This window comes from Oreochromis aureus, linkage group 7 (genome assembly GCF_013358895.1).
Source record: "Oreochromis aureus strain Israel breed Guangdong linkage group 7, ZZ_aureus, whole genome shotgun sequence".
Lineage (NCBI taxonomy): Eukaryota > Metazoa > Chordata > Actinopteri > Cichliformes > Cichlidae > Oreochromis > Oreochromis aureus.
In genome coordinates this window covers 16,382,748-16,408,309 of record NC_052948.1, presented here as the reverse complement: position 1 = coordinate 16,408,309, position 25,562 = coordinate 16,382,748, and the positions used below count along the sequence as shown (strand labels likewise).

The following is a 25,562-nucleotide window of genomic DNA, read 5'->3' as shown; positions in this document are numbered from 1 at the left end:
CGCAGAGAGGGGCTGCCGTGTTTTCTGAATGGTAACTGTGATCGGGTTGCATTGATTCCTAAGCAGAATACGGGCCTTATGTATGTATGTGCGACCACCTTCGGAGACATAACGGGCTGCTCGTTACAAGCTGAAGCCGTTTCTTCGAGGATACGTGCGCGTCATATTTTATAGGCTATAGCTGAGGTCCATGTGAATACATGCCTTTAGATGTCGGGAGGCTTTCTGAGGGCAGTACTGAGCTATAAAAGTGCGGCAGCGATGTGCACGTCCGACGGCCACACGGAGGGAGCACAGTGAGAGACCGTTTGTTCCACTGTAGTCTTTGACTTTTCAGCTGTCGGTCACAGGCAGGGTTCAGGCTCTCCGCTTCAGCTCCTCACTTGGTTCACCGCCTGGTTTTATGCGACGTCATGAGTTGATCGCGCCTGACAGATGTTGCTGTGTTGCAGATGCACAGGCATCGCTCCTCGCGTTCTTCTCGCTGCTGTTTAAGCGTTGATTAGGTTAAATAATAATAATAAGAAGAAGAAGAAGAAGAAGAAGCTGATTATATTCTAAATGTTAAGCCCTCGCTTTGCTCTCGGACAGATCGCAGCGTTCATTTAGTCTTTGTGATTGCATAAAATGATACCTGGATCCGCCGCATCAATGCTACCGTCAGCAGAAGCCGCGAAACTGTACCAGACCAATTACGTCCGCAACTCCCGTGTGATCGGACTTCTGTGGGCCATCTTCACTATTCTGTTCGGTATTGTTAACGTGACCATCTTCTCGCAGCCCTATTGGATTGGAGATGGCATGGATACGCCGCAGGTCGGCTACTTCGGCCTTTTTCATTATTGTATTGGAGATGGAGTCTCCAGAGACCTGACCTGCCAGGGTAGCTTCACCGAGTTCTCCGCTATCCCCTCTGGTGCGTTCAAGGCCGCCTCCTTCTTCATTGGAATGTCTATGATGCTGGTCGTCACCTGCATCGGCTGCTTCAGTCTCTTCTTCCTCCTCAGCACATCTACCGTGTACAAGATCTGTGGCTGGATGCAAGCAGCATCAGGTAAGTGTCCTTTTGGAGGCTTAGCTCACCGCCACTGCTTTTTTTTTTAAAGGTATTTTTAAGTATGAATATTATCTAAATGTAAAATGCCTGCAAGAGCTTAGAAGCTGGCCAGCTGTTTTCTGTGTATGCTCTGTTAGGCTCAAAACACTGGGATGGGTCGAATTTTGATTGATGAGTTGATGAGATAAATTAATTGGGAGCGGCCAGGGTGAAAATAAACAGTCTCCAGGATCTCCCCGGGAGCTGGCAGTCAGCCCTCCCGAGCAGACCGTGCTGTCCATGGTGCTGAAGGGCTGCTGAATGCATGACCAACATCGCTTGTGTATTTACAGCCCGAACAAGTTTCTTTCTGAAAGCATGGATTACAGTTTTAGTAACATATGAATATCGTCCAGCTCACGATTAAAAAAACAACAACAACAAAAAAAAACTGTTTATTATTAATAGCCATTAAAAATTTTGATTGATTTTCTTCCTTGTATTTTTCTTACATTTGAACAATTTCAAAAACCTTGTGCCTGCATCAATGAGAACTCCAGTGTTTTGGATTTCATGGGATATATTGTAATAATATAATCACAGCAGAGTCTCCAGTGCTTTAGCGTAACCAACCAAAAATGTTTATATGCAGTCTTGTCTTATTTGTAATCCAAAACCACATGGAAAGTGCACACCTATTCTCACAGTCATTAGATAGCATGATGCAGGAAGCTAGCCGGGCACACACAAATTTAGATTAAAAAGTTTCTTTTAGCTGAAAGCCACAGAACAACATAACATAAGCATTAAATCACATGCTATGTTGGTAATATAGTATATCACATGTATAGTTACAATGCAGCCCAATTTAATGTAACTTGCTATATGCAAATGATCTTCAGCCTGTCCTCACAGCCAGAAGACGTGTGTGTTCTTATATGTCAGAGCTGGTTTTCAAAATAAGTCGAGGTCAGTCTTGCAGCTGTTGGCAGTGTATTCTCACTAACGGTGGGCTGATGTCAGTGGCAGCAGAGGCCTCGATCATCTGAAGAGTTCAGACGCTGCCAAACATCGGTTCTAGCTCAGCTGCACTAGTGGTCAAAGCAGTCGGCTTGCTGTTTGCAACAAACAGAAATGAGGCAAAGTGGAAGGGAGGGGGTATTTGGAAAGGCTCCAGCTCAGTGTGTTATGTTTGGGCTGAATTAACGCAATAAGCCCGTCTAATAAGAAGACCGCTGGGCTTTGTGCTTCTGCAGCTAAGAGATGAAAGAGAAAGCCAAAAGGAGAGACCCTGACCACAGCAAGTTGGCACAGCGATGCCTAATGAGCAAGCGTGACTGTTTAGCACTGTCAAACTTTGTTACACTTAGAATCAGCTTAACCTTCAGCTGACTTCACTTATAGAAGACAGGTGGCCCACTGGCAGTTACAGTGCAAGTCATAGATGGTGATGAATGGCAGCTCAGGAATGAGTATGCATGTACAAAATAAAGTGAATACAAAAGGGTTCTTTATTAATTCCTTTTCCTTTATCTTATATTTTTCACTTTAAAACATTTTGGTAGCTCAGTAAATGACAAATCTCATACCTGTAAAGCAAAGTGAAATTAAACCTGTCAGCTGGTCAGCGGTAGCTTGTTGTCACCCATCCCTGCTGCTAGATTGGCCAAGGACACAGTCAGTATTCAGAGCACTCTCCGCTCCATGGCACCAGCCTTTCTCTCTGCTTCAGCAATCATCCTTATAGGTGTCTTATAGACATTTTTACTGGGTGATATGGCTGGTATGAAAACACAGCATGTAACAGTACCATGCCTCATTGAGTAAAAGGTCTATTCAGGCACACTAACTGAAAATCAAGGTCATACTTGATGCGTATACGTAATTTAAGTGATACTCTGTATGCCGGTTTTGCAGCAGCTTTCATAAATCCCCTTGGGCTGAAGTCAGAGGCTGGTGGATAAAACACTTAACATAGAAAACTCACGCTGTTGCACAATGCTCCTGGCCAGCGAATCAGCGTGTGAGAATGCATCTCTAGCCATCTTTTCTGTGAAGTCCAGGTAGAAACGTTGAATGTTTGATGAGAAGGGGAACCAGCAGGACACATTAGAAGTCTCAAAATGCCCACCGTGGCCAAACAAAGCTGAGTGCAGAGAGTGCTCCAGCATCCAGCCGGCCTTAGATGGGCTCGTACCCTTCTCTACTCTCCTCAGCAGAGCCATTTCTGTCTGTGCACCTGCACAGGTTCATGGCATGTAAATATAAATGTGTACAACCTTTTTCTCCCCCTCATAGAGCATAAGATAGCAAAATATATGATGCACGCACAAACACAAATACACCATTTTCCAGTCTCCTTTTCAAAACGTTGTTTCATTGAGAACTGCAAAATGTGCCGCTGTCTCTCACTTCCTCTTTTCTGGCCTTTAACTGCAGTTCTTCAGGGGTCTGCACACCAATTAACTACATATACAGCGAGGTCAGCAATAATTACTTCACTGTTTTATAGACTGACGTGCGTACTTTGCCTTGTCGGCTGGGCTGACAGACTTTTTCTGTAGTTCGCGCTGCAGTGTCTGTTTTTGAGAAGAAACAGTGTGAGTCATACACGTGAATGAGCAACACCTAAGCTCTGTAAAGCAGGAAATAATGTGCAGACAGAGGGTGACCTATTTGGAAATATACAAACAGGTTCGTTTTCAAAGGACTTCAATTTCATAGAGGTCAGGTTTCTACTTTTCCGACTTTCCGGAGTCATAGGTTTTCAAGAGGTTGCTATGTATTATATTGAGGTAGCCCTATTTTGCCTAAGATGTTGCTATATCACAATAATTAAAAATAATAGTAAAAGGCTTGTATTCCTGCTTTCCCAATATGACAAGTTAGTGTCCCATAAAAAGACAGTTTATGCTTAATTAGATAAAATATTTAATATATACACTCGCTGGACACTGTATTAGATAGAAATCAGGTTGGACCCAATTTTGCCTTCAGACCTGCATTTATTCTCTGTGGCATGAAGTCAACAAGGTGCTGGAAACCTTCTTCAAAGATGAAGAATGAAGATGAGTTGATTTGTGTCATGGTGCCTTATCCTGCTAGAAGCAGGCATCGGAATTTGGGTACACTGTGGCCATGAAGGCATCAATACTCAAGTAAGCTGTGGCATTTAAATAATGCTCAGTTTTTACCAAGGAGTCTAAAGTATGCTAAGAAAATATCCTCTGCACCATTGAACCAACACCAGTCTGAACCACTGATACGAGGCAGGATAGATCCATCTTTCATGTTGTTTATGCCAAATTCTCACACTACCATCTGAATGTTTTAGCAGAAATCGAGACTCATCAAACCAGGCAATGTATTTCCAGTCTCCTACTGTCCAATTTTGGTGAGTCAGTGTGAACTGCAGCTTCAGTTTCTAGATCTTAGCTGACAGGAATATATCACCCACTGTGCTCTTCTGCTGCCATAGCCAGTCTGCTTTGAAGTTGTTATGCATTCAGAGATTTTCTTTATTTTCTGCATGACTTGGTTGCAAAGAGCAGTTATTTGAGCTGCTTATTATTAACTCAAAGCAGTCTGGTCGTCTTCCTCTGACTGACTTCTAGGTCACTTCACTCAGGTAGGAATCTTATTAGCAAGTGTTTTTTCAACCACACCCCAAGTTTATTTTTCAGCTCCTGATCCAGACATTTTCTTCCGCTTATCCTTGTCAGGGTCGCAGGGGGTGGGTGGTGGCCATCCCAGTTGTCTTAGGCAAGAGGACGGGTACACCCTGGACAGGTCGCCAGTCTGCCGCAGGGCTAACACATAGAGACAGACAACCATTATGGGCAGTTGAGAGTTACCAATTAACCTATCGCCACTAACTGCATGTCTTTGGAATGTCGGAGGAAGCCGGAGTACACGGAGAGTTCCCACCATGCCACCGTGCTGCCTAACTAACTGGTAACTCCTGATCCATTCGTTAATAACTTTCTCACTGAAGCACATTGAGTCACAGTACTTGAGCGTGAGTCACAGAAAGCTAGAAAAGGAACAAAGTGTCACATGTTGAATATGGGATTAGTTTCTCATCAAACCAAAGTCACCGAGTTCAAACAGATCAAACAGGATCATCACATCAAAACTTCAAACCTCTATGCTTCAAGCAGTGGTGAAAAAGGACAATGAGAATATTAGGAACAAGCGGAGGTGATGAGAAAAAGAAAAAATAATAAAGACCAAATAGTAAAAGGTTTGGAGGTAAACAAAAAATCCAGGTCAGAGACAGAAGGCAGACAGAAAACAAATCAGACGACAGAGCTCAGCGAAGACCAGCTGGTCTTTCTGGTCACCTCAGTCTCTCTCCACATATTTCTCTTTGTATCATTATCTCTGTTCGCTGTTGTTGGCTTTTACTCCCATAGTCCATTTGCTCTATTGAGAGGCTTGTTGTGAAAGGAGCTTTAAATCCTGGTTGAATGTAGAGGTGGAAAGTGGTTGGAGCTCAGCATGAGAGCAGCAGTCATTGAGCTGCACTTGTCACTGCCGCTGGACCAGAAATGCTCCAGCTCTTTAGAGTAAATGCTGCAAATGAGAACTTTTGTCCAGATACAAATCAGACTTTCAAAAGCAATCTGAGGAAAAGGCTGATTTTGATGCTTTTCCTAGACATTTCAGATGTGTTCCACTTCTCTACATGTTAATGCATGTCCATCCCTCCTCAGGGACTGATACACTTTTTTAGCATTTTGCTAAAAAAGTCCAACTCCTTCAAGCTGCTGTTATGAGTCACTATGCTATAGCAGCATACAGCATATAAACGACCTACATTTATATTCAAATTGTTAGAAGATTTAAATTTAATTTCAAAAAGTGATAATAAATTTTCTTCAAAATTATAAAGAAAAGGAAAGAAACAAGCAAAAATAAATTATACATTCACTTTCAGCATTTTCAAAGTGTTTGATCACTGTTTGCTAAGATAAGATAAGATAAGATAAGATAAGATAACCTTTATTAGTCCTACACGTGGGAAATTTGTTTTGTTACAGCAGGTTAAATTGGGTTTATGGCATATTACAGCTATACTTTACCTGCACTTATTAGTGCACCAGCATCTCCAGGCAATTGTTGTTTGTCCATTTTTGACATCTCTTTTTTTCTATCAGTATTTCATGTCATCCACACAACTCCATTTGTGTAACTATGATTGCAGCTGTGACAGAAAGTTATCCTTCTTTAGACCTTTTTGAGATTTTGCTGCAGTCTGTTACCCACGTGACAGAAACAGAAACTGTGCCCAGTCACTTGCACTGCTGCAACTCTGTACTAAACAGAGTAATGTGTCTCAACAGTACATTAAAATAGAAACCCACTGTGGCAGATTTGAGAAACAACTTGAAACAACACAGGACAGTACTCTCTGCTGTTACTGCAGTAACACACAGTAGTGCCTTTCACTATAACACCGGTGAGAAAGGAAAACTGCATACCTCTTTATGCCAGGGAACCGGGAATGAAATGACAAACGAAAGGAGGAGATCTGAGAGATTTCGAAACAGATATATGAATGTTTTTCAGGCTAAAAATGGCTTGAAAATTGGCTGAAATCTACCATGGCCGTGTGGGAACATTGGCAGTAGCGGTGAGGTCGTAAAGTGAAATAAACTGGCTCAGGAGTTACAGAACTGATTTATCCTCTTGCTGTTTCTTCTCAGCGTAGCAGTGAAACTCAACCTTTTTGCAGCAAAATAAACTGGATGCTCAACACTGCTTTATGCACTAATCCACACCTTTGCAGCACCCGGCTCAACAGTCGAAGGTGAAACAGTCTGTATTTAGCTCTGTTTCTACGCTGTTATTTGGCACACTTGTCCTCCTTGCACATCAAAAAATCGAGGAACGATCTGCTTGCTTTCTTACCCATTTTTCTCACGTCCACCCAGGTACTTTGCTTTCAAATCACCTCTCCGTTAACACTGTTCCATCTCCCAATGTTTTGTAATTAAAAAACACACGGTCACTTGAACCATCTAATTATAGTCAGAGGGAGGCAACTAAACTATCATGTATGCAGCTCACACTCCTGCTGATTGTGGACAGGCGAAGAAGATGGATGAAGGATATTATCCTGCGTGGTGGTGCAGTGGTCAGCACTGCTCCCTCACAGAAACAAGTGTTCTGGGTTTGACCTTCCAGTGTGGACATTGCATGTTATCCCTGTGCCCACGTGGTCTCTGTCTGGGTGCCCTGATATCCTCCCACAGTCCAGAGACATGTTTGGTTAACTGTTGGCAGTGAATGAGCGATGAACACAGTGCATAGATTAAAGTGCTTCGAGTGGTCAGTTAGACTATAAAAGCCCCATATAACTGCCAGTCCGTATCTACACACCACCATGCACATTGCACATTGAAGCATGGTAATTTGCATGCATGCAATGCACGCGCTCCTCTTTGCAGTGATTACAGCACATACCAAAGCGAGGTCTATGCTGTTTTTGTAATGCATACTTGCTGATTTAATTCTACTATGTGGTTACAGAACAGCTGGTTTAATTTAAAAACCGCAAGACTGCCTATCTGGAGATAAAAACCAACAGATCAATGCTGATTAATTAGCCCACACTTTGTGAGTTTGAATGTAGCAGCGTGGAATACAAAACTCAAAATGCCAGCCAAGTCATCATCATGACTCCCCTGTGTTCAGTGTCCCTGTAGCGCTGCAGGGTGTGGAGTATAGATTTGCCGGAGTTAATCTCTGTGATCTCAGAAGTGGCCTGGCTCAGGCCAGAGCTCTGGCAGAGGAGGCTGCTGATTTATTCCACAGGGGGGGGATGAGGTGGGATGGCAAGGGCACAGTGACCTAGAGTGTTAAAAAAAACTTTGCATGCTGTAGTGATGAATATGTGATGCACATGTAACTTCTCAGTGCATTTGTCTAACAGCTAAAAATACTATTTGCTTTGGAGGTGCAGATGCAGCAGATATATATATATATATATATATATATATATATATATATATATATATATATATATATATATATATATATATATATATATATATATATATATATATATAGATATATATATATATATATATATATATATATAGATATATATATATAGATATATATATATATATATATATATAACATTAACACTGACCATGCATAGTCAGCATATTTTAATCAACAGGTTTTTCTCTCTACAGCAGGCCTGACGAGCCTATTTTCATTTTCAGTTCATCAGTGTTCATTAATGCTTTTTAGCTTCGGTTTATTTACACCAAATGTGTTCTTTGGCACGTCAAACACCGAGTAACAGCATTAGTAAGACAGGTATGCCACTCCCAAGTCACCACTTTTCAGTGAGCTTTGACCAATCCCATCCATCCATTTTCTTCCACTTATCCAGCTGAAGCGTATCCCAGGTATCATAGGGCAAGACAGACACAAAGATACAGAGAACCTTTCACGCTCACAGCTATGGTAACTTTAGAATCACCAATTAACCTAATCCCACTAACTGCATATGTTTGGACTGAGAGTACTTGGAGAGAAACACAGAAAAGCTCTGGCCAGATGATGGATTCCAACCCAGGACCTTCTTGCTGTGAGGCAACAGGGCTAACCACTGCACCACAATGACCAAACAATGATCTTTTCTTGAAAATAGCCAAGTGGGTTTAATTGCTTAGACCAACTCAAGTAAAACCTGACCAGTAACTTTGGTGCCTAATCCTAATCAGTGGGTGAAAGTGAAAAGCTAAACAACTCAGCAAGAGGAAAAAAGCTAAGCATACCCAAAACAAAAAGGTTCCAGCTGGACTCCAACCACTGTCTCCTGGCTGGATGATGCTCTGTCCCGGACTCTCATTCTGTCTTGGGTGAATGCTCCCATTGTTAAATGTTCACTGAGAGAGCACAGTCCTGCCTAAGCTGTTGCTGTTTTGCCTCCATCGTCCCCGAACGGGTGACCCAGTGAGTATTTGTCACAGAGAACTCAAAGGTCTCTTTTGATCCCCATTGCCCTTGCCAATCTTTATCCTCTGTGGAGGTACAAGCTGCATCTGGACCTGTTACATAAGCCCATCACCCCAGCCTGACTCCCTCCTGCTCTGCTCACTGCAGTTTACGCCGCGCTCCTCCCATGATTCCTCTCCCCCGCTGCCTGCATTCTCTACCTCTGTATCCTCACCTAAGCTGCCATATCTCTTAAGTGCAGTCAACTGATAATTTCCAAGAAAAGCCTTTTCTACTGTATGTCTAGCTTGCTGCAGGGCATTTACATGCTGATCTTCTTTTTAACTTCAATCAATGTGTAATAATGAGGCTCTGACCAGATGGCGTAAGAATCAGGGGACATACACTCTGTCGGGGAGGAGGGATTTAAACAATATCCTAGATAGCTAGACTAACAGTTACTAAGAACTGAACCCTTTAACCCCTCATCTATTGTTTAGTATATCTACTTTATTTAATAAAAATTGCATCACTGATGTTATTGAGCCTGAACTGCAGTGCTTTCAGATTTGATGCAACAGAAAATTAAGCGCATCATACATCTATTTTAGTCATAGTAATAGTGGGCAGCCTCTTATGGGAATGTTCAACCTTTGAAAATGATGCGTTGATATAACAAATATGACCTTGACCTTGACCCAAAACAAGTGCTCTAGGGAGGAATAGACACACACATGCGCACAATAGAGTTATTCTTCAGTGCAATCCAGCAGCCTGTTGTAAGTGATTGACTAAATGATTTTTTTGTGTATTAGCACGTAGGTGGTGGAAGTGACACTGCATCTTTTTTGTCCTCTCTGCTTAGACAGAGATGCTTTTTTCCCCCCATCTCAGTTTTTTTGGATTCAGGTTTATTCTGAAGCTGTAGCCAAAATTATATTGGGAAAAATTTCCTTCTTGTAGAGTTTTATTCCCTGTAGTAGAAGTCAGAGTGCTTGCTGTAGCATATCCTGTATGCTGTAAATGCAATTTGCTCTTGAAGGAAGGTTATTTGCTACATTACAAGATGGTTAAAAAGTATTTGCAAGACTTGCCCTGACACAGAACGGAGATAACGCGATGAAATAAGCCATCGCCCGCTCCTTCTAATCCTTTCAAATGAATTGATAGGTAAGCTGTGGGTATTATGTGCTCGATGTGCAGAAAATTGCTGAAGATGTTGACAGAGGGGAATACTCAGAGTGCCTGGAAGCTCCTTGCTCCCCTCCAGCAACCATCAAGTTTTGCCAGCAACTGAAGCAGAAATAGATTTGGACTGTAGACAGCTCATCTCGATGAGCATGTTCCTCATCTTCCAGGGGAGCTTGTCAGAGTAAGTTTTAAAAGTTTATCTTGCTCCACTTTCCACTGTATCCCAGACACTTTGGAAATATGCTTTTAAAGAACTTTCTTATATTTGTGCCCAGCTGGGGTGTCTTAAAGTATATCAAGATCCTGATATAAGAGTATCAGTTCTCCTACAGCCACATATAAACGCTGCAACAGTAATACTTTCTATCTATATATTATTAATAGCTCTCTCATTATATGTATATTTCCTCCTCATAAACCTGCATCATGAAGCAAGCTTATACTGTGTGGAGACAGACTTTCACACTCCGTTTAGCCACACTGTATGGATCATACACCCTTAATTACCCCATTTATCTAATAGCAATTATGGCATATCATTGTCATGGTTTTGGGCCATCTTTCTTGGGTACTCATTCACTCATCTATAGAGCCAGAGAAAAGTCTTAATTGTCAAGTGTGAAAAGGGGATTCATCATGCCCACATTAGAGGCTGAATTTGCCATGGGAAAGATTGTATTAATCAGTCTCATTTTACACCCTCATCATTTGAAAATTAAGCTTATAGAATTGGACTGAGTAAATTAAGTATTAAATTATGACAGTGCAGATCATCGTCACATGGATATCAAGGCCTACATATGTTTCTTTCTGATCATTCAATGGTACCATGAGGCATCTGTTATCTATTTTTACTTGCTCTTGGATTCAGATGTAGAAGTTCTGGCATTGGTAATCTGTTGAGATAAATGAGATGTAGACTACAAATAAAAATACAGCGCAGTGAAGAAGTATTTACCCCGTTTCTGATTTATTTATTTTTCTTTCTGCATGTTTTTCATTCTTGCTGCACTGATATCCAATTGCTGTTATCATCATAATAATGTTGATCCAGGAAAAAAATTGCCACGACCAATAACGTTGTCTGAGCATGCGGTTAGCATTAGCCCAGAGTCTGGCTAATGCTATTAAAAACACTCACGAGACAGCCAAGATGAGTAACGTAAATTTGACTAAAACCAAACCTAACTTGATAATATATTTATTATATTGTATAAATTAATCAAGAAAACACTTGAAATAGTTGCCATTTATCCTATAAGAGAGTTTTATATAAACAAAGGATTTTTTCCCTACAAGGCAGGAACAACACCACCACAAGAATATCAGATACACCAACACACATATGTTTCAGATGACCAAATTCTAGTATTAGATAAATATAACCTGATTAAATACAAAATATAGTTTTTAAATGATGATTTTATTTAAGGGACAAACACTGACCAAATCTTCCTGGCACTGTGTGGAAAGCAATTTCCACCCATGTTAAATCATGAATTAACTGTGATTAACCAAGTTTTGGGGGAAAGCTGAGTTCAATTTTAATAGCCAAGCCCGGCTCTGATTATTGCCAGAGCCGTTGAATCAAGAAGTCAGTTAAATAAAAACTGTGTGAAAGTGAAGTAGATAAGCAACACATGACCATGACACCAAGATCAAGAGAAACTTAAAAGCAGATTAGAAACAAGGTCATTGACATCTATCAGTCTGGAAAGGATTACAAAGATATTTCTAAGGATTTAGGACTTATCAAACCCCAGTGACAGCCATTACACTGAAATAGAGAAAACGTGGAACAGTGGTAAAACTTCCCAGGATTTGCCAGCATGCCAAAATTACTCCAAGAACTAAACAACACAGGAGGTCACAGAACAGCCCAGAACAGTGAGCCAGAAAAGACCTTAACTTTTTGGAAAATATCTGTGGACTGATGAGACAAAAGTTGAACTTTTTGGAAGGTTTTGGTATCGTTACATTTGCCTTAAAACTAAAACACCATTTCATAAACAGACCATATCAACAGTCAGACATGGTGGTGGTAGTGTGATGATCTGGGGCTGCTTTGCTGCTACAAGGCATGGACGATTTGCTGTAATTAAACCATGAATTCTGTTCTCTACCAGAAAATCCTGAAGGTGAATATCAAGCCATTAATTCACGCCCTGGAGTTCAAGCACTGAAGTTAAAACAAAACAAAATGAAGGTTTTGGAGTGGCCTGGTCAAAATCTGGACTTAAATCAGATTGACTTGTTTTTGCATGACCTTAAGACCGTTCATGCTCAAAAACCCTCCAATGTGGCTGAATTAAAACAATTCTGCAAAGAAGAGTGCGAGCCAAAATTAATTCATTGCCAGTTTTCACAAATGCTTGATTGCTGTCCTTGCAATCAGTGTCACAGTCAGCTGTTACGTTTAAGGGACAATTAATTTTTCACACGGGGCGACTCGGTAGGTTTGGAGAACTGTTTTCCTCTAATAAATGAAATCATTCAAAACCCACATTTTTTCTTTAGTCGGATTATCTTTGTCTAATGTTACAATTTGTTTGATGACAAATATGATAAAATAAATACACATTTTGTTTTGGAAACAAATAGAACCAAACTTTGTGCTCCATCAGCTTTAGCCTGGGGCTGCTACACACAGTGTGGTGTTTAGTTTGGACTGCCTGTCTCCAGCCTCAGCCTGGGTCTCATGTGAGTCATCCCATACCAACCCCAATTTTCTCAGCAATCTCACTGTCTTCAGCTTAATGCTGACAACAGCAATGTAGATGAGAAGCAACACAGACAAATTATGTCCTAAGGAATAGTGGCTCTCAACCAATGAAGGACAATTACAAGATATAAAATTGTTCAGCTTGGATTTAAGTCACTATGTTGCTTCCACTTTGAACATAGCTGATTTCTATATGAAAGAGCATAAAAGAGCATAGAATAAACGCCTTGAGCTGAACTAGATTTCCTCAACAATTAGGTCACCATTTCACTAATGCGAGTTCCAGCATTACTTATCACATTAAAACAAACCTACCTATTAGTATCCCAAGGAAAACCAACCTGGACCGACACTCATCATCGGGGTTTGATCGTTGTGAAAAAGACATGAAGTGTTACTATGTTAAACAAAAAGAAGCGTGCACGTGTTCGATTATGTGTGAGCGTCAGATCCATATGCAGCGTCAGATAGCACAGTTTACGATGCGTGCATGCATAATTAAGTTTGTCGCAGCTGTTTAAATGAGGAGAGGAGAAAACACATTCCACAAAGGACTGTGGGAGCTGAAAATTGTCAATCCCTTTTCATGGCTTAGATATGTCGCAGGCGTTTGAGTGATGGAGGGAGTCGGGGATACACACGACTGTTTAGTTCCAGGTCAATCAATGACATGCCGTAACAGTGAAAGGATGCAGTCAGACATGCAGCTGCACTGACAGCGTTACAGCAAAACAGATTACAGGTTTGTTTTTCTTTGTTCTCGAACCAGATGCACAAATCCAATGAAGCTGCTGCATTGGTGGTCACACCTCTGCTCAGACCTCTGCTCACCTTCACTACTCTTAAATGACATGCAGAGATTATGAAAAGGGAAAAGTATAAGTAAAAGGTCTTTCCGTATAGATGGGATTTACTTGTCTCTTTGGGAAAATGAGCCAATGTGCTTCTGACAAATCTGCTGCCATCACACGGCTCTGTACCATCTGTCGGTCTGCTCTCAAACTCTACTGTAGTGCTGTTTGCACCTAATCTGCCCTACCTACAGTCTCTTACGTAAGCTGCTGTTAGCCAACAAGCATTTCACAGTCCAGTTTTACACTTGCCTGATCCCAATTTTCCCCAAAAGGAGAAGACAAATAGTGGAAGGTGTGTGCTTGTGTGGAAACTGCAAAAAAAAAACAAACAAACAAAAAAAACCCTCCAACCAATAAACAAAAAACAAGTAAATGCTGAGAATAGCTCTGCTTGCCGAGGGGCTCCAGCATATGGTAGCCAGCGCTCATGACGTTGGAGTGGTGCTGGGTACTTGCTGGCGGCTGCACACAGGAGTGGAGCATGGCAAGGGTTCAGTCTCTCGCCACGTCCCCTCCTCCATCCTCTCCCTACATATCTCTGCGTGCCTCTGCCTCGCCCTGCCTCATAATCCGTCTCTCCCTTTTTCTGCGCCTGTCTGCCGCTCCATCTCGTTCCTGCTCCCTCTGGAGAGCTGGAACGAGATGGAGACAAGGAAAAAAGCCAAAAGGGAGGATAATGCCCGTCAGTTAATGTCTCGTCTCCGCTCCGACTGACAGCTGCATTCTGTCAGGTGTGCTGCTATTTCTGTGGCGAGGAGCCGGAGCACACCATTTATTACTGCAGCATGAAGTTCTGCTTCAGTGCAGTGCAAGCGGGTGCAGCCAGCAGATTCACAGAGATAATGAGATGGTTTTTGTCTCTTTTTTTTAACTTTATGAGAGCCTATTTATCATTCATGGGCAGTTTATGAGCATTCAGCAAATTTATTTTTAACCCACTTTAATATATCCGCAAGCCAACTCTGTTTGTTTTTAATGAATTTATTAACCGTTTATTAACTTCGAGTGCATGGCTACAAATGGCAAACACAGTTTTTAAGGTGATGTGTTTTTACTGGTTTGTCCCATTAACAGTACACAAACCAAACACTCAACACCCAGTTAGCATCACATAAAACTGTGAAAACAAACAATCAATCAGCTTTTTTGGGGGGGGGGGTTGTTGTCTTTGCACTATCTAGTCCTCTCTTTTTCACTTTACCTAATGAACACCCATTGTAATTATTGAGTTTCAAATTAACCTTTAACCAGGTAACCAGGCAGCCATTTACTGCATGGTACTGCAAGATAGTATATAAGTCTGTTTAGTCTATTAGTTTCATTTATTTCATGTGGTTTATAACAACTTTTTTTTTCTTTTTGAGAGGTGGGGACGTAACTTGCATATGGAAAATAAATCCTGGTGATGTCCCTTTGGGGAAAGCCAAAACCTTCCATTGCTCCACCATTTTATGTCTGTCCATTCATTCTCTTTCGCTAGTTCAGGGTCACAGGAGGGTTGAAACCCATCCAACCGACACAGGGCGAGCGGCAGGGTACCATATTCAAATTTGCAATCGCCAGTTGACCTGATCTTATGTGAAAAGGTGGATCCGAACCGAGGACCATCTTGCTGTAAGGCACAAGTGCTAACCAACAGTTTTTCTAAGCCCGGGGGTAAAAAAACCCCCAATGAGCTACTCAGCACTGATTATCTTAGGCAGTACTAGAAGTTATATCGCTTAATGTACTGACATGTTGTCATGTTTGGCAAGTTGTTTGGTGGAATTTGGCCTGTCAGTGTAGATAAAAAGTTTAACCATGTCATAATTTCCATTTTTTCTCTCTTCTCTAGAATTCCTGTGTTAATGAATCCACTGTCACTCTACAGCATGCCCATAATTACAGTTAAAGCACCATTACATGTATTATTTACATATTACTTCAGATTAATAATTGATCCACTAACAGAATTCCCACATGTCTTGTAGAGCATTCGTAAATCATATAATCTTTTTTTATTATTAAAGGCCTCTTAACTGAAAGAAGTCAACCCTCTTGCTTATTTTGGTGTTATTATGATATGGGTGTAGACTGCTTGATGGTAACCTTTATGGGAATCCAAATTCACAGAAAAGGTCTCATTATGTAAGCAGTGTTGTGCTGGATGGGGCTTCTCTGTAGTGTTGTGTGATTATGGATTAGTTCATAGCAGGCATTCTGTTACAGTGCATGAAGGGAACATGTGCTCCTCCTCTAACCACAAGCTGTTTCTGGAAACAAGAGTGACATATGTGGCACCCTCTGTTGGTATAATCCTGTCCAGTGCATCCCTCTGAGATGATTATCAGCAGAGGCAGACTTTGTAGTAAATAGAGTTCAGTAGTGACTGAGACAAATATTTTACTGTGCGTGTTATTTTTTGTCCTTCTTCCCATCACACTTTCAGTATTTGTCTCCTGTTCCATCTTACTGGCGGCAAAACTATTAAGAGGGATCCTCCTGTGGTTCAATCTAATATTCATGATCCTGTTGAACTGAGCCAAAGCGACACAGGAGACAGCGAGAAAGATCGAGAAAAGTGTTTGCTACCTTTGTAGCAAATACATCAAAAAGGAGACAAAGAATAGTAATGTGTATTGACTGGGTGAATATCGAAAACGGCCTTCTCTGGTACTCCCTCTGTTCGATGAATAACGTACACAACACACCCCCTACCCCCCTAACATGCAAAATATTGATGCTGCTTGGAGAAGCACAGTTGGTAAGAGTTCACTGATTTTCTTTCTAAAAAACTATAGCTGACTGTGTACACAAACAAAAATCAACTTTTCTTCAATATAAAATAAGAACAATTAAATAAACAAAAAGGTTCATAGTAAAATAAATGATTAACCATTTCCCTCAAAACTACACTAGTTTACATGATCTGTTTTCACTTAAATACAATTGATACTAAAGTGCTCGGCTTTCAGAAAGCGGTACAAATAATTGATGGAAAATAAGCTGCTGTACACCCGCTGTACCTAGCATATTTTACCTTATCAAACAAAAGCAGGAGCAACAGATTTATGCAACAAAACAGATGTGATCTGCTTGCATCATTCTCCAGTATGTTTATAACTTCATCAGATAACTGACATCCACCTTTATTTTCTGCTTTATGCCTTTTTTGATCCTTTGCTCATAACAAGCCTGCTAGCTTCTGACTGACTCTGAATTATTTAGCTTTAGCCACTTTCCCTTAGTTAGCTTCTTTAAAATGCTAAATTTGGCTGGTTAGGGGTGATTTCATTAGGTGTTTGATTGGGTTTAGCTCACTTTGGTGAATTGGTGTGTCTTGTGAAAAGCTTCCATGTTAACGACATTTTAGCGTGTGACTGTGCGAGTGACTGTTAGCTGCTGTGCACAGGCTCCGCATGCAGGAAACAGATCTGACATAAGCACAAATGGTACAAAAACATAGATGTAGCTTTGGTTTAGAAAAATAACGTTAATTAATGAAGTTAGTTAGTAAATAAATATTTCAAATTGAAGGATTTGTGGATCTGTGGTACAATACTGCACGCTCATTGGCTAATGGTTTGTGAATCGCCAATCAGTGTCCAGTTTACCAGTCAGACCTGCCATTCCTTTTCACATCTGGTTTTTCACAACCAAGTAAACAATGCTCATCTCTTTCACGGTAGCTACTTATGTCTTTTATACTAATCACAGCCAAACTATTATTAAATATTATTACAAACTATTATTATATTTTCTGCACTAAGGCAACATCAGTCAGTTAAACAACAAACAAACCCATCAAAGTGTGAACATTTAAGAGTTAAAGCAAACTGTCATATACCCTAGATTTGGTTATTTTTTTGTGTGTTTTCTTTTTAAGGGGGAAAATATTAAGATAAGAATTTTCCAAAATGGCCACAGGAATCAATCAACTAAGAAAATGTGAGTCTAAGAGTCTTAAATTCAAGCCAATGAAATTCAGAGGCAGCTGTAGTTCTTTTCTTTTACACCATCAGCATCAAACTACCTCTCAGAGATATTTGCTACTGAACAACTCTTCATGTTGTGAATCAAACAAATTATAATGCTAACAACGCCCCCCCCCCAAAAAAAAAATCAAGACATGACGTGCCCCTGATTTACCTGTAGTGTAAAAAAAGAAAAAATCACCCTGGTATATTGTAATACCATACCAAACCTAACAGTGGCACACACATATAGCAGGTAAGTGTTTGAAAATTTAAAGTTCATGGGTAATAAACTAGAAAAACGCTCAAAAACCCCAAACCTAATACACAAACAAACAGCATTCAGGGGCGAAACATTGAAAGCAACTAGGTGTTCAGGGAATAAAGAAGTGGGGAGTCTGTTTTATTATTAATGTGCAATGCGCTGCGGATAATTGTGCAGTCAGCTTTTTTTTTTCCAGGTCTACTGCTGCTCTGCTGCAGCACCACCTCAGAGGAGGACCTCATTCAAAGTGAAGATGAGAGAAATTTTACCCTTTGGGCAATAACTGAGAAAGAATTAGACGGGCTCCTCATTTTCTTGTGCTTTTCTGACGCAGCATTACCTTAGAGAAGAATCTGTTAGGTTAAATTAAGTTAAACACTTTGGGCCAAAACAGAGAATTAGGAGCCACAAATCTAATATTATCAGCAATGACTTGTAAAAGGTTGAGGAGGCTGGGAAATCCATAATGTTGTGCAGAAAAACAAGCAAACTTTGCGAATGCCACACAGTCCTGGGTTGTTTTTGAGTAGTCAAAACACTTTAAATCTGTCACTGCTGTTAAACACCATTATTCCCACCCTGATATTCTCCTCCTTTATGCCCATATGTATTCTTGGCCTGTCCTTATTTTTCCTCGTTTGATTCACGTTGCCCATCTCTGCCTCCGACTAGGTGTCTGTCTGGTGCTGGGTTGTATGATCTATCCTGATGGATGGGACAGTGACGAGGTCCGGCGAATGTGCGGAGAGCAGACTGACAAGTACAGCCTGGGCGCCTGCTCCGTTCGCTGGGCTTATATCTTGGCTATCATGGGCATCCTGGATGCCCTCATCCTCTCCTTCTTGGCTTTCGTCCTGGGGAACCGTCAGGACGGCCTCATGACAGAGGAGCTGCTGGCTGAAAGCAAGGGTGAGAATAAGACATGACTGACTTCATTTGAAAACTTAAAGCAACATCTTACTCATAAAAGATGATGTGAAAAAAGTTATTAAACCCATCATAGTTGGAGAAGTTTCCTCATCCATGACGCACCAAATAGCTGAAGCTCATTTTTCCTTTCTGAAAAATGTATTTAAACTTACAGCAAATATTTCTAGAATTAGGCACTGATCCCACTAAATTTCCAAATATTTAAATTTAAAATTAGGTTTTAACATTTTTATCATTAATTGAGAAGTAATCAGTTTTTTTTTTTCTCGTTGTTGTTTTTTTGGCAGAGCGGTGCCATATAAATTGCTCTGAAAGTGCATCTTAATGCAGTTTGTGTTGGTGGGGACTGCCAAATGTACACACACACAGAGCAAGAACGTTTTAAAGCTTACTTCAAGAGTCGCGATTCATCACAGCCCAAGTGACTTTCACCAGACTGCAAATAGAAAATGCACATTCATTAACAAGGTGACAAAATATAAACAAGGCTTGAAAAGAGATGAGATGAACTAAATCCATGAAAGGATTACAGTCAGTGCACTCTTGCGTTCACGCCCAGTGAAAGTTTTGAAGTAATGAGCTTCTGATGCAGCCTTTTTAAAAGCAAAGCTAAATTTAGAAAGCTTCAGATGCGCACTTTGAATATAACGAAGGGACTGGCATAAGCCTTCTTTCGGATAATTACAACCATTAATGAGCACCCATTTTAACCCCTTAATAAGCTTTTTTTTCCCCCACCACATCCCTGTGAGTTAGGCAGCTAAAAAAAATGATTCCTGTTCTCCTTTGATTACAGTTATGAACGCTGTCTCTTCTGTAAGAGAATGCCATGGTAATCTCTTTTGCTAGTTTGTTTTGCACCTATTTGTCAAGGTAAATTAATTATTTTTAACTGATTTGTATTATTGTTTTGGGGATATTATAACAGGAGCTTTGAGCTTCTGAACATGTGTGAGGATACAGTCAGATATATTTCCAAATTAGTCAAACTTGCAAGTCACATTTCTGCTGCGTCTCCAACAGTTTTGTGACTGTGTGAGTATCTGGCAAACTTCTTATCAAAATATAACCTCACTTTCTTACGAAACATGTACAAAAGGCTTGTCTTGTACTGGTAAGCATGCATGCATACTGTATGTAATTCTGCATCACTATCACAGCTCGACACAGTGAGGTACCGTGGAAAGGCCTGGGTAAAGAAATGTCTCCCAGTGGGAAATGCGATTAGCATGTCCATGCCCTGTAGTCTGTAATGGAACCAGACAGGCATGGGCAAACTGTTAAAGAGAGGTGAGGAGGAAGGATGGACATGAACTAGTGAAAGAAAAGACTTGTTAAGGAGCAGAAGGGATTTGGAAAAACTGGCGTGTGTAACATCAAGTGCTGTGTTTGATGGCCTGTGAATGCAGCTGGTAATAATAAAAATAGCAATAATAATAAATGATTCAGATCTGCAATTTATTTTATCTTCTCCTAAACTCTGGTGACCTTCGAGTTACAGTTAAAGGTTATAAATGATAAAAGATTTATAGACAAAGTCATAGAAATGAAAACTTGGCGTTATCAGTAGCTTTACCACACCAATAATACTCTGATGATGATAATGCACCACTTACTTCTCTCTTACTCCAGGGCTTGGGAGAATATTTTCATTATAGCTCAATAGTCTTTAACCTGTTAGCTCATCCCTGGTGCCATCTACTGGTGTCTGTGTGCAATGCATCAAATCATATACGTGGCATTGGTTGGACATGCTTTCATATATTTTTAGATGTGTTTTATATTTTTCTCTCGTTTTTTGGTTTGTTTGTTTTTCAGATGGAGGGAATGCCTAATCGAATCAATAGGTAAGCACAAACATACATCTTTAAATGTTATATTGCACAAGCCTCCTAAATGAACTGATTGTGCTTTAATGTTTGAAATGTTATCTGTGTCCTTAGGCACCATAGAGGTGTAAATCCAGTAGAGATGAAAAAAGTAATTTATACCTCACTCCTTAATGGATCCTTAATTTAAAGTACAATAACACGATGTATCAAATCAATGGAAAGATCTTGGATTATAAATGTTTCTTGGCTTGAAGCATCAGTGGGTCCCTATTTGAGGTTGCTATATTTTCTGTGTTTTGGTTGCCTCGGTGTGTCCTTATCTGATCCCTCGTGTCCCGCTCGGTGTTCATGCGTCAGTCCCTTTGTGTTTCCCTGTCCCTGTACTTGTTGTAAAGTGTTTGTATTCAAGTTGGTATTCATCCCCCCTGGTTGTTTCCCATTTTACTTTGAAGGTTTGCTTTCTTTCATTTCCTGCATCAGTTTTGTTCCCTGACTGCCTCCCTTGATTCCCTGGTTATTTTTACCTGTTGTTAAGTGCATTTTCCTTCCTACTGTTTCCCATCAGTAATCAGATGTTTGTGTTTAATCATTCCTGTCTTCTCTGTGGCCTTTGTTGGATTGTGTGTTGTTTATTCCTTCTGTGTCCCTTGTGGGTTTCTTTGTATTTAGTTAGGTTTGAAGATATTTTTTTGTTTATTTACCTGGTGGTGCTTTCTCATGAACTCTCAGGAGAGTTGCAGTATAGCTTGCTTTTTGTTTCTTATGCTGTGTCCTGGGTCCTCTGGCACAAAGTGAGTTCAGCATACCCAGGATATCTTTCTGTTATCTGGATTCACTTAGTCTAACAGTGGCAATCAGGATAAGTGCTCACTGTTCTGTTTTCAAGCTGGTTATCAACCTGATAACGTTAACCCAGTTAACCCACAGTTTCTCCTGCACATTCACATGAAGGAGGTGACACTGGCAACATCTAATCCAGGGGCGTCGAACTCCAGGCTTCGAGGGCCGGTGTCGTGCAGGTTTTAGATGTGTCTTTGATCCAACACAGGTGATTTAAATGGCTAAATTACCTCCTCAACATGTCTTGAAGTTCTCCAGAGGCCTGGTAATGAGCTAATCATTTGATTCAGGTGTGATGACCCAGGGTAACATCTAAAACCTGCAGGGACACCGGTCCTCGAGGCCTGGAGTTCGACACTCCTGATCTAATCAACCAAAAATGTCACACAAGAAGATAAAACTGTAATATATGAAGAGGTTAAACACATAAAATAGTTTGCAACACAGCTGCTGCTGACAAATCATTGATGTAACAATGCTTCTTGGCAATAAAACTACCATTGAAAGTCTATTTATTCCCCTTTAAATGGTGTATGGGTTAGGGTTAGGATGATTGAAGTCTGAGGAAACAAGAGATGTTGGTAACCTAACAATTTTATTCAATTACCACACAGCTGCCTCAGTAGCATGTGGAAGAACTGTACACAGCCACAACAGCCTGGTACCTCCTCCTCATGCTAAAATGGCATCCCATCCTTCAACCAACATTTGTTTTTAAGTCAGCCAGTGTGGCTTTGTTGGTCCCTCTGGCATGAACTGCACACCCAAGCTGATCCCACAAGTGCTCAGTGGGGTTGAGGTCAGGACTGTAGGCAGGCCATTCCAACCTCTCCACTTCCAATTCTGGAGGTAGTCTCTGTTAAACCCTGATCTGTGGGGGACACTTGTCATCTTTGAGGGCCCAGACTGTGGAGATATGGGATTGCTGCTGGCTGCAAAATCTCATCTTGATATCTCTCTGAAGAGAGATTGCCTCCAATGATAACAAGTCTTGTTCTGGACTCATCGCTGAACATAACGTGTTCAGGTTCCAGTGCACATGTTGCTGACACCAGCATAAATGGGCACAACAATGAAGGGCAGTTATGACAGGTCTCCTGGCAGTCCTATGAGACCAGAGATTGGCTTTGTGCAGTCTTGCATCATTCTGCAAAACTTGACTGCAAATTTGTAGAAGACCGCCTGCAGTTCCTAAGTACTAACAGGGTGAGGAAATGGTCTTCTTAGGATGCCCACTTTGCGGCCCGTCTCTGACATCACTCATTATATGGAACTTTTCCTTTAATTTGGACATTGTACCATGGCTCCCTTCAGATGCCTAACCCACAAATGTATTTTCCATACAAACTTGGCACCATTTAAGGGGAAATAAACAGACTTTCCAATGATAGAAGATTTTCCCGCCATGAAGGATCGTTACAACCTAGAAATCATTGATCAAACAAAAACTTCCTAATTTTTTGTACAAGGTTTATATTGCAAGCTTAGTCTACAAATTTAACGTAAGGTGAGTGATCACAAATAGGTGCCCTGTTAGAAGATCATATTGTTTATCAAAGAGTAAAATTGATGTAAATTTGTTTGGAGCCAAAAAAAAGAAAAAATAAAGAAATAAAGTTGGATTCAAAAATCTATATTTTATTGCTGATACTCATCAGGAAAACAAAAAGACATTAGATACAAAGGTCCAAGGGACTTTCCAGGAATGGTGATGGCATTTTCTAGAGGACTTACTGGTCACAAGGTGGTGAGTTCATATCCATTGATGTCTAATCTAGAACATAACCTCGTCCAAAGACGTTTAGCATCACAGCATAATTAGGTAACCTCAGGGTTTATAGTGCAGGACTCAGATATGCATTTGGGTCCACATTCAAATCACATTGTGACAAAAAGAACCCCGGTACCGTACAAAGGTACTCAAAAAACATTATAATGTCTTAAGACAAAGATGCACGTGCAGGCAATATAGAGCACAAGGACAGCCAACTGAGAAATTAACTGACATAAATTGCTCTAATGTAATGACTTGATATGTTTTAATCTCAGTAAAACAAATTAACCATGCTTTATGCATAAATACAACCACTGCAATTATGAATATAAAAAAATCAGTGAATCAGCGCAACTGCAGCATGTCAGTCGTTTGCATTTATAAAGTTCTATAAAGTTCTACCGATGTACAGTGTTTAAGCAATTCAAAAATGAGTAACACCTTACTGAAAGGGTTAAAAAGAAGCATGCAAGCAACAGTTCACAAAGCATGCAGAGTAACAATTATGAGCAAAAAAACAGCTCAGTGATTACATTCACAATTCTCTACATGCAGCCATGCAAAACAGAACAAAGACAAATGAGCAACACTGCTAATTAAGCATATTTTGCACACATTTGCCCTGCAAGGCAATGAAGTATAGATGAAATGTTTTTTCCCCATCCAGCATTATTAATCTTAACAAGGTCATGGTGTACGAATGCGTAAGCAAAACTCTTGACTAACAATTGTAAAAATCGGAATAGCAGATACTTGCAAAATACACTATGTCTTTCACTTTCTTTGTTGCAGGTTCCCGAAGATCCACGTGTCTGTTTTCATAAAGTACCAGTCGATCAACATCAGCTTAAAAAGGAGGGAGGCGGTCCGAGTGTGTGGTGGAGAGGAATTCTGTTGAACCAGCCAGCCTGCCTTTTGCAACTACCTGCCAAAAAAACCCAATGTAACCTACCTTTGATGTTGTGCTCACCATTGTGCTCACAGTCCTTATGTCATCCCCAGCATTTAGATGGAGCCCAAAGCACTTCTATCCTAATGTGTCTGAGCCTTGCACAACATTTCATAGACCATGGCAAGGGGCAGAGACTGTTAATCTGTCGACAAGTATATGGACTACCCACTACCTACCTGCAAAGACACAGGGTTGACATTGTACACTTGCAGTGTGAGCACAGACAAAACACAAACACACACACACACACACACTACAACTCATACACAAGATTTTACATTCAAACAAAACATAAACAAAATTCTGTAATTACAAGTATTAAAGTATGTTAACACTTAGCTGTGTGTGTCACCGTCAGAATGCCTATCATGTTTTATTTGTGAAAAAAAGAAACTTCTCATTTTCAGATAATATCGGGTTTATGTAAATCTGTTGTGTTTAGGTTTGACACTTAAAAGAGAGTTTTATTTGCTTATGTGCCCCCACCCCCCTTGTCCCCCCTCACTTTACTAGAGAAAAAGATATTTAAGACTCTTTTATAAGAATATTGTCACCTAAAACAGACACAACTTGTATTACAAAGTATGTACAGTAAATATTTAAGATGTTATAGGTATTTTAACTAAGTCCATTTAATGCCCCGCTAGCTAACTTTGCACAGCGCTTCAGTTTAAGAAGAAATCTAATATTTTATAGTTTGTGTATCTACACTGTGATGGTGGCTATTAGGACTGCTGCAGGACTCCTAGCTACTGTATGACTGTGTGGTTCTGTATGAGTGCATACCGTAAGGAGGTCGGTGGGTATTTGAGCGAGTGCATGCACGTATGTGAGTGCTGGTGTGAATGTGGTGTGTGCAATAGTTTGTTGGTCTAGTGAACCAATATGCCAGCCTCACACACAATTGTCCTGTTGTTAATCTAAATCTGTGGGTCTATGTCTTAGTCCAGGTCTGTCTTTCTGTTTCTCCCTCTTTGACTCCTTTTGTCTCTTTGCTTTGTTGGGACATACAGGGTAACATAAAGGGGGTGGGAGTATAACGTGGGGTGACTGGTGTGCCTGAGTATTGAACTCAAGTAATAATGAATTAGTAAGGCCTGTCCCAGCCTCACCTGTGGGTGTGTTCTTGTGTAAATAGATATTCTGTAGATGCCAATTAGCAAATATGGAAAAGGTGATTAACTTACAGCATTGAAAGAGATTCCTTAAAAAATAATATTAACACTTAATAAAGGTTTTCACTGTAAATCTCTGTTG

The 25,562-nt window shown here is 40.5% G+C and overlaps 1 protein-coding gene across 1 annotated transcript; it reads left to right on the top strand.

Moving 5' to 3' along the window:
- On the top strand, positions 1 to 25,513 carry LOC116332688 (LHFPL tetraspan subfamily member 3 protein-like). Its single transcript, XM_031755729.2, has 4 exons — positions 1 to 1,054; positions 18,650 to 18,886; positions 20,726 to 20,754; positions 24,146 to 25,513. The coding sequence occupies exons 1-3, from the start codon at positions 628 to 630 to the stop codon at positions 20,740 to 20,742; spliced, it is 681 nt and encodes a 226-aa protein (XP_031611589.1). The 5' UTR covers positions 1 to 627; the 3' UTR covers positions 20,743 to 20,754; positions 24,146 to 25,513.
- The last annotated feature ends 49 nt before the right edge of the window (positions 25,514 to 25,562 follow it).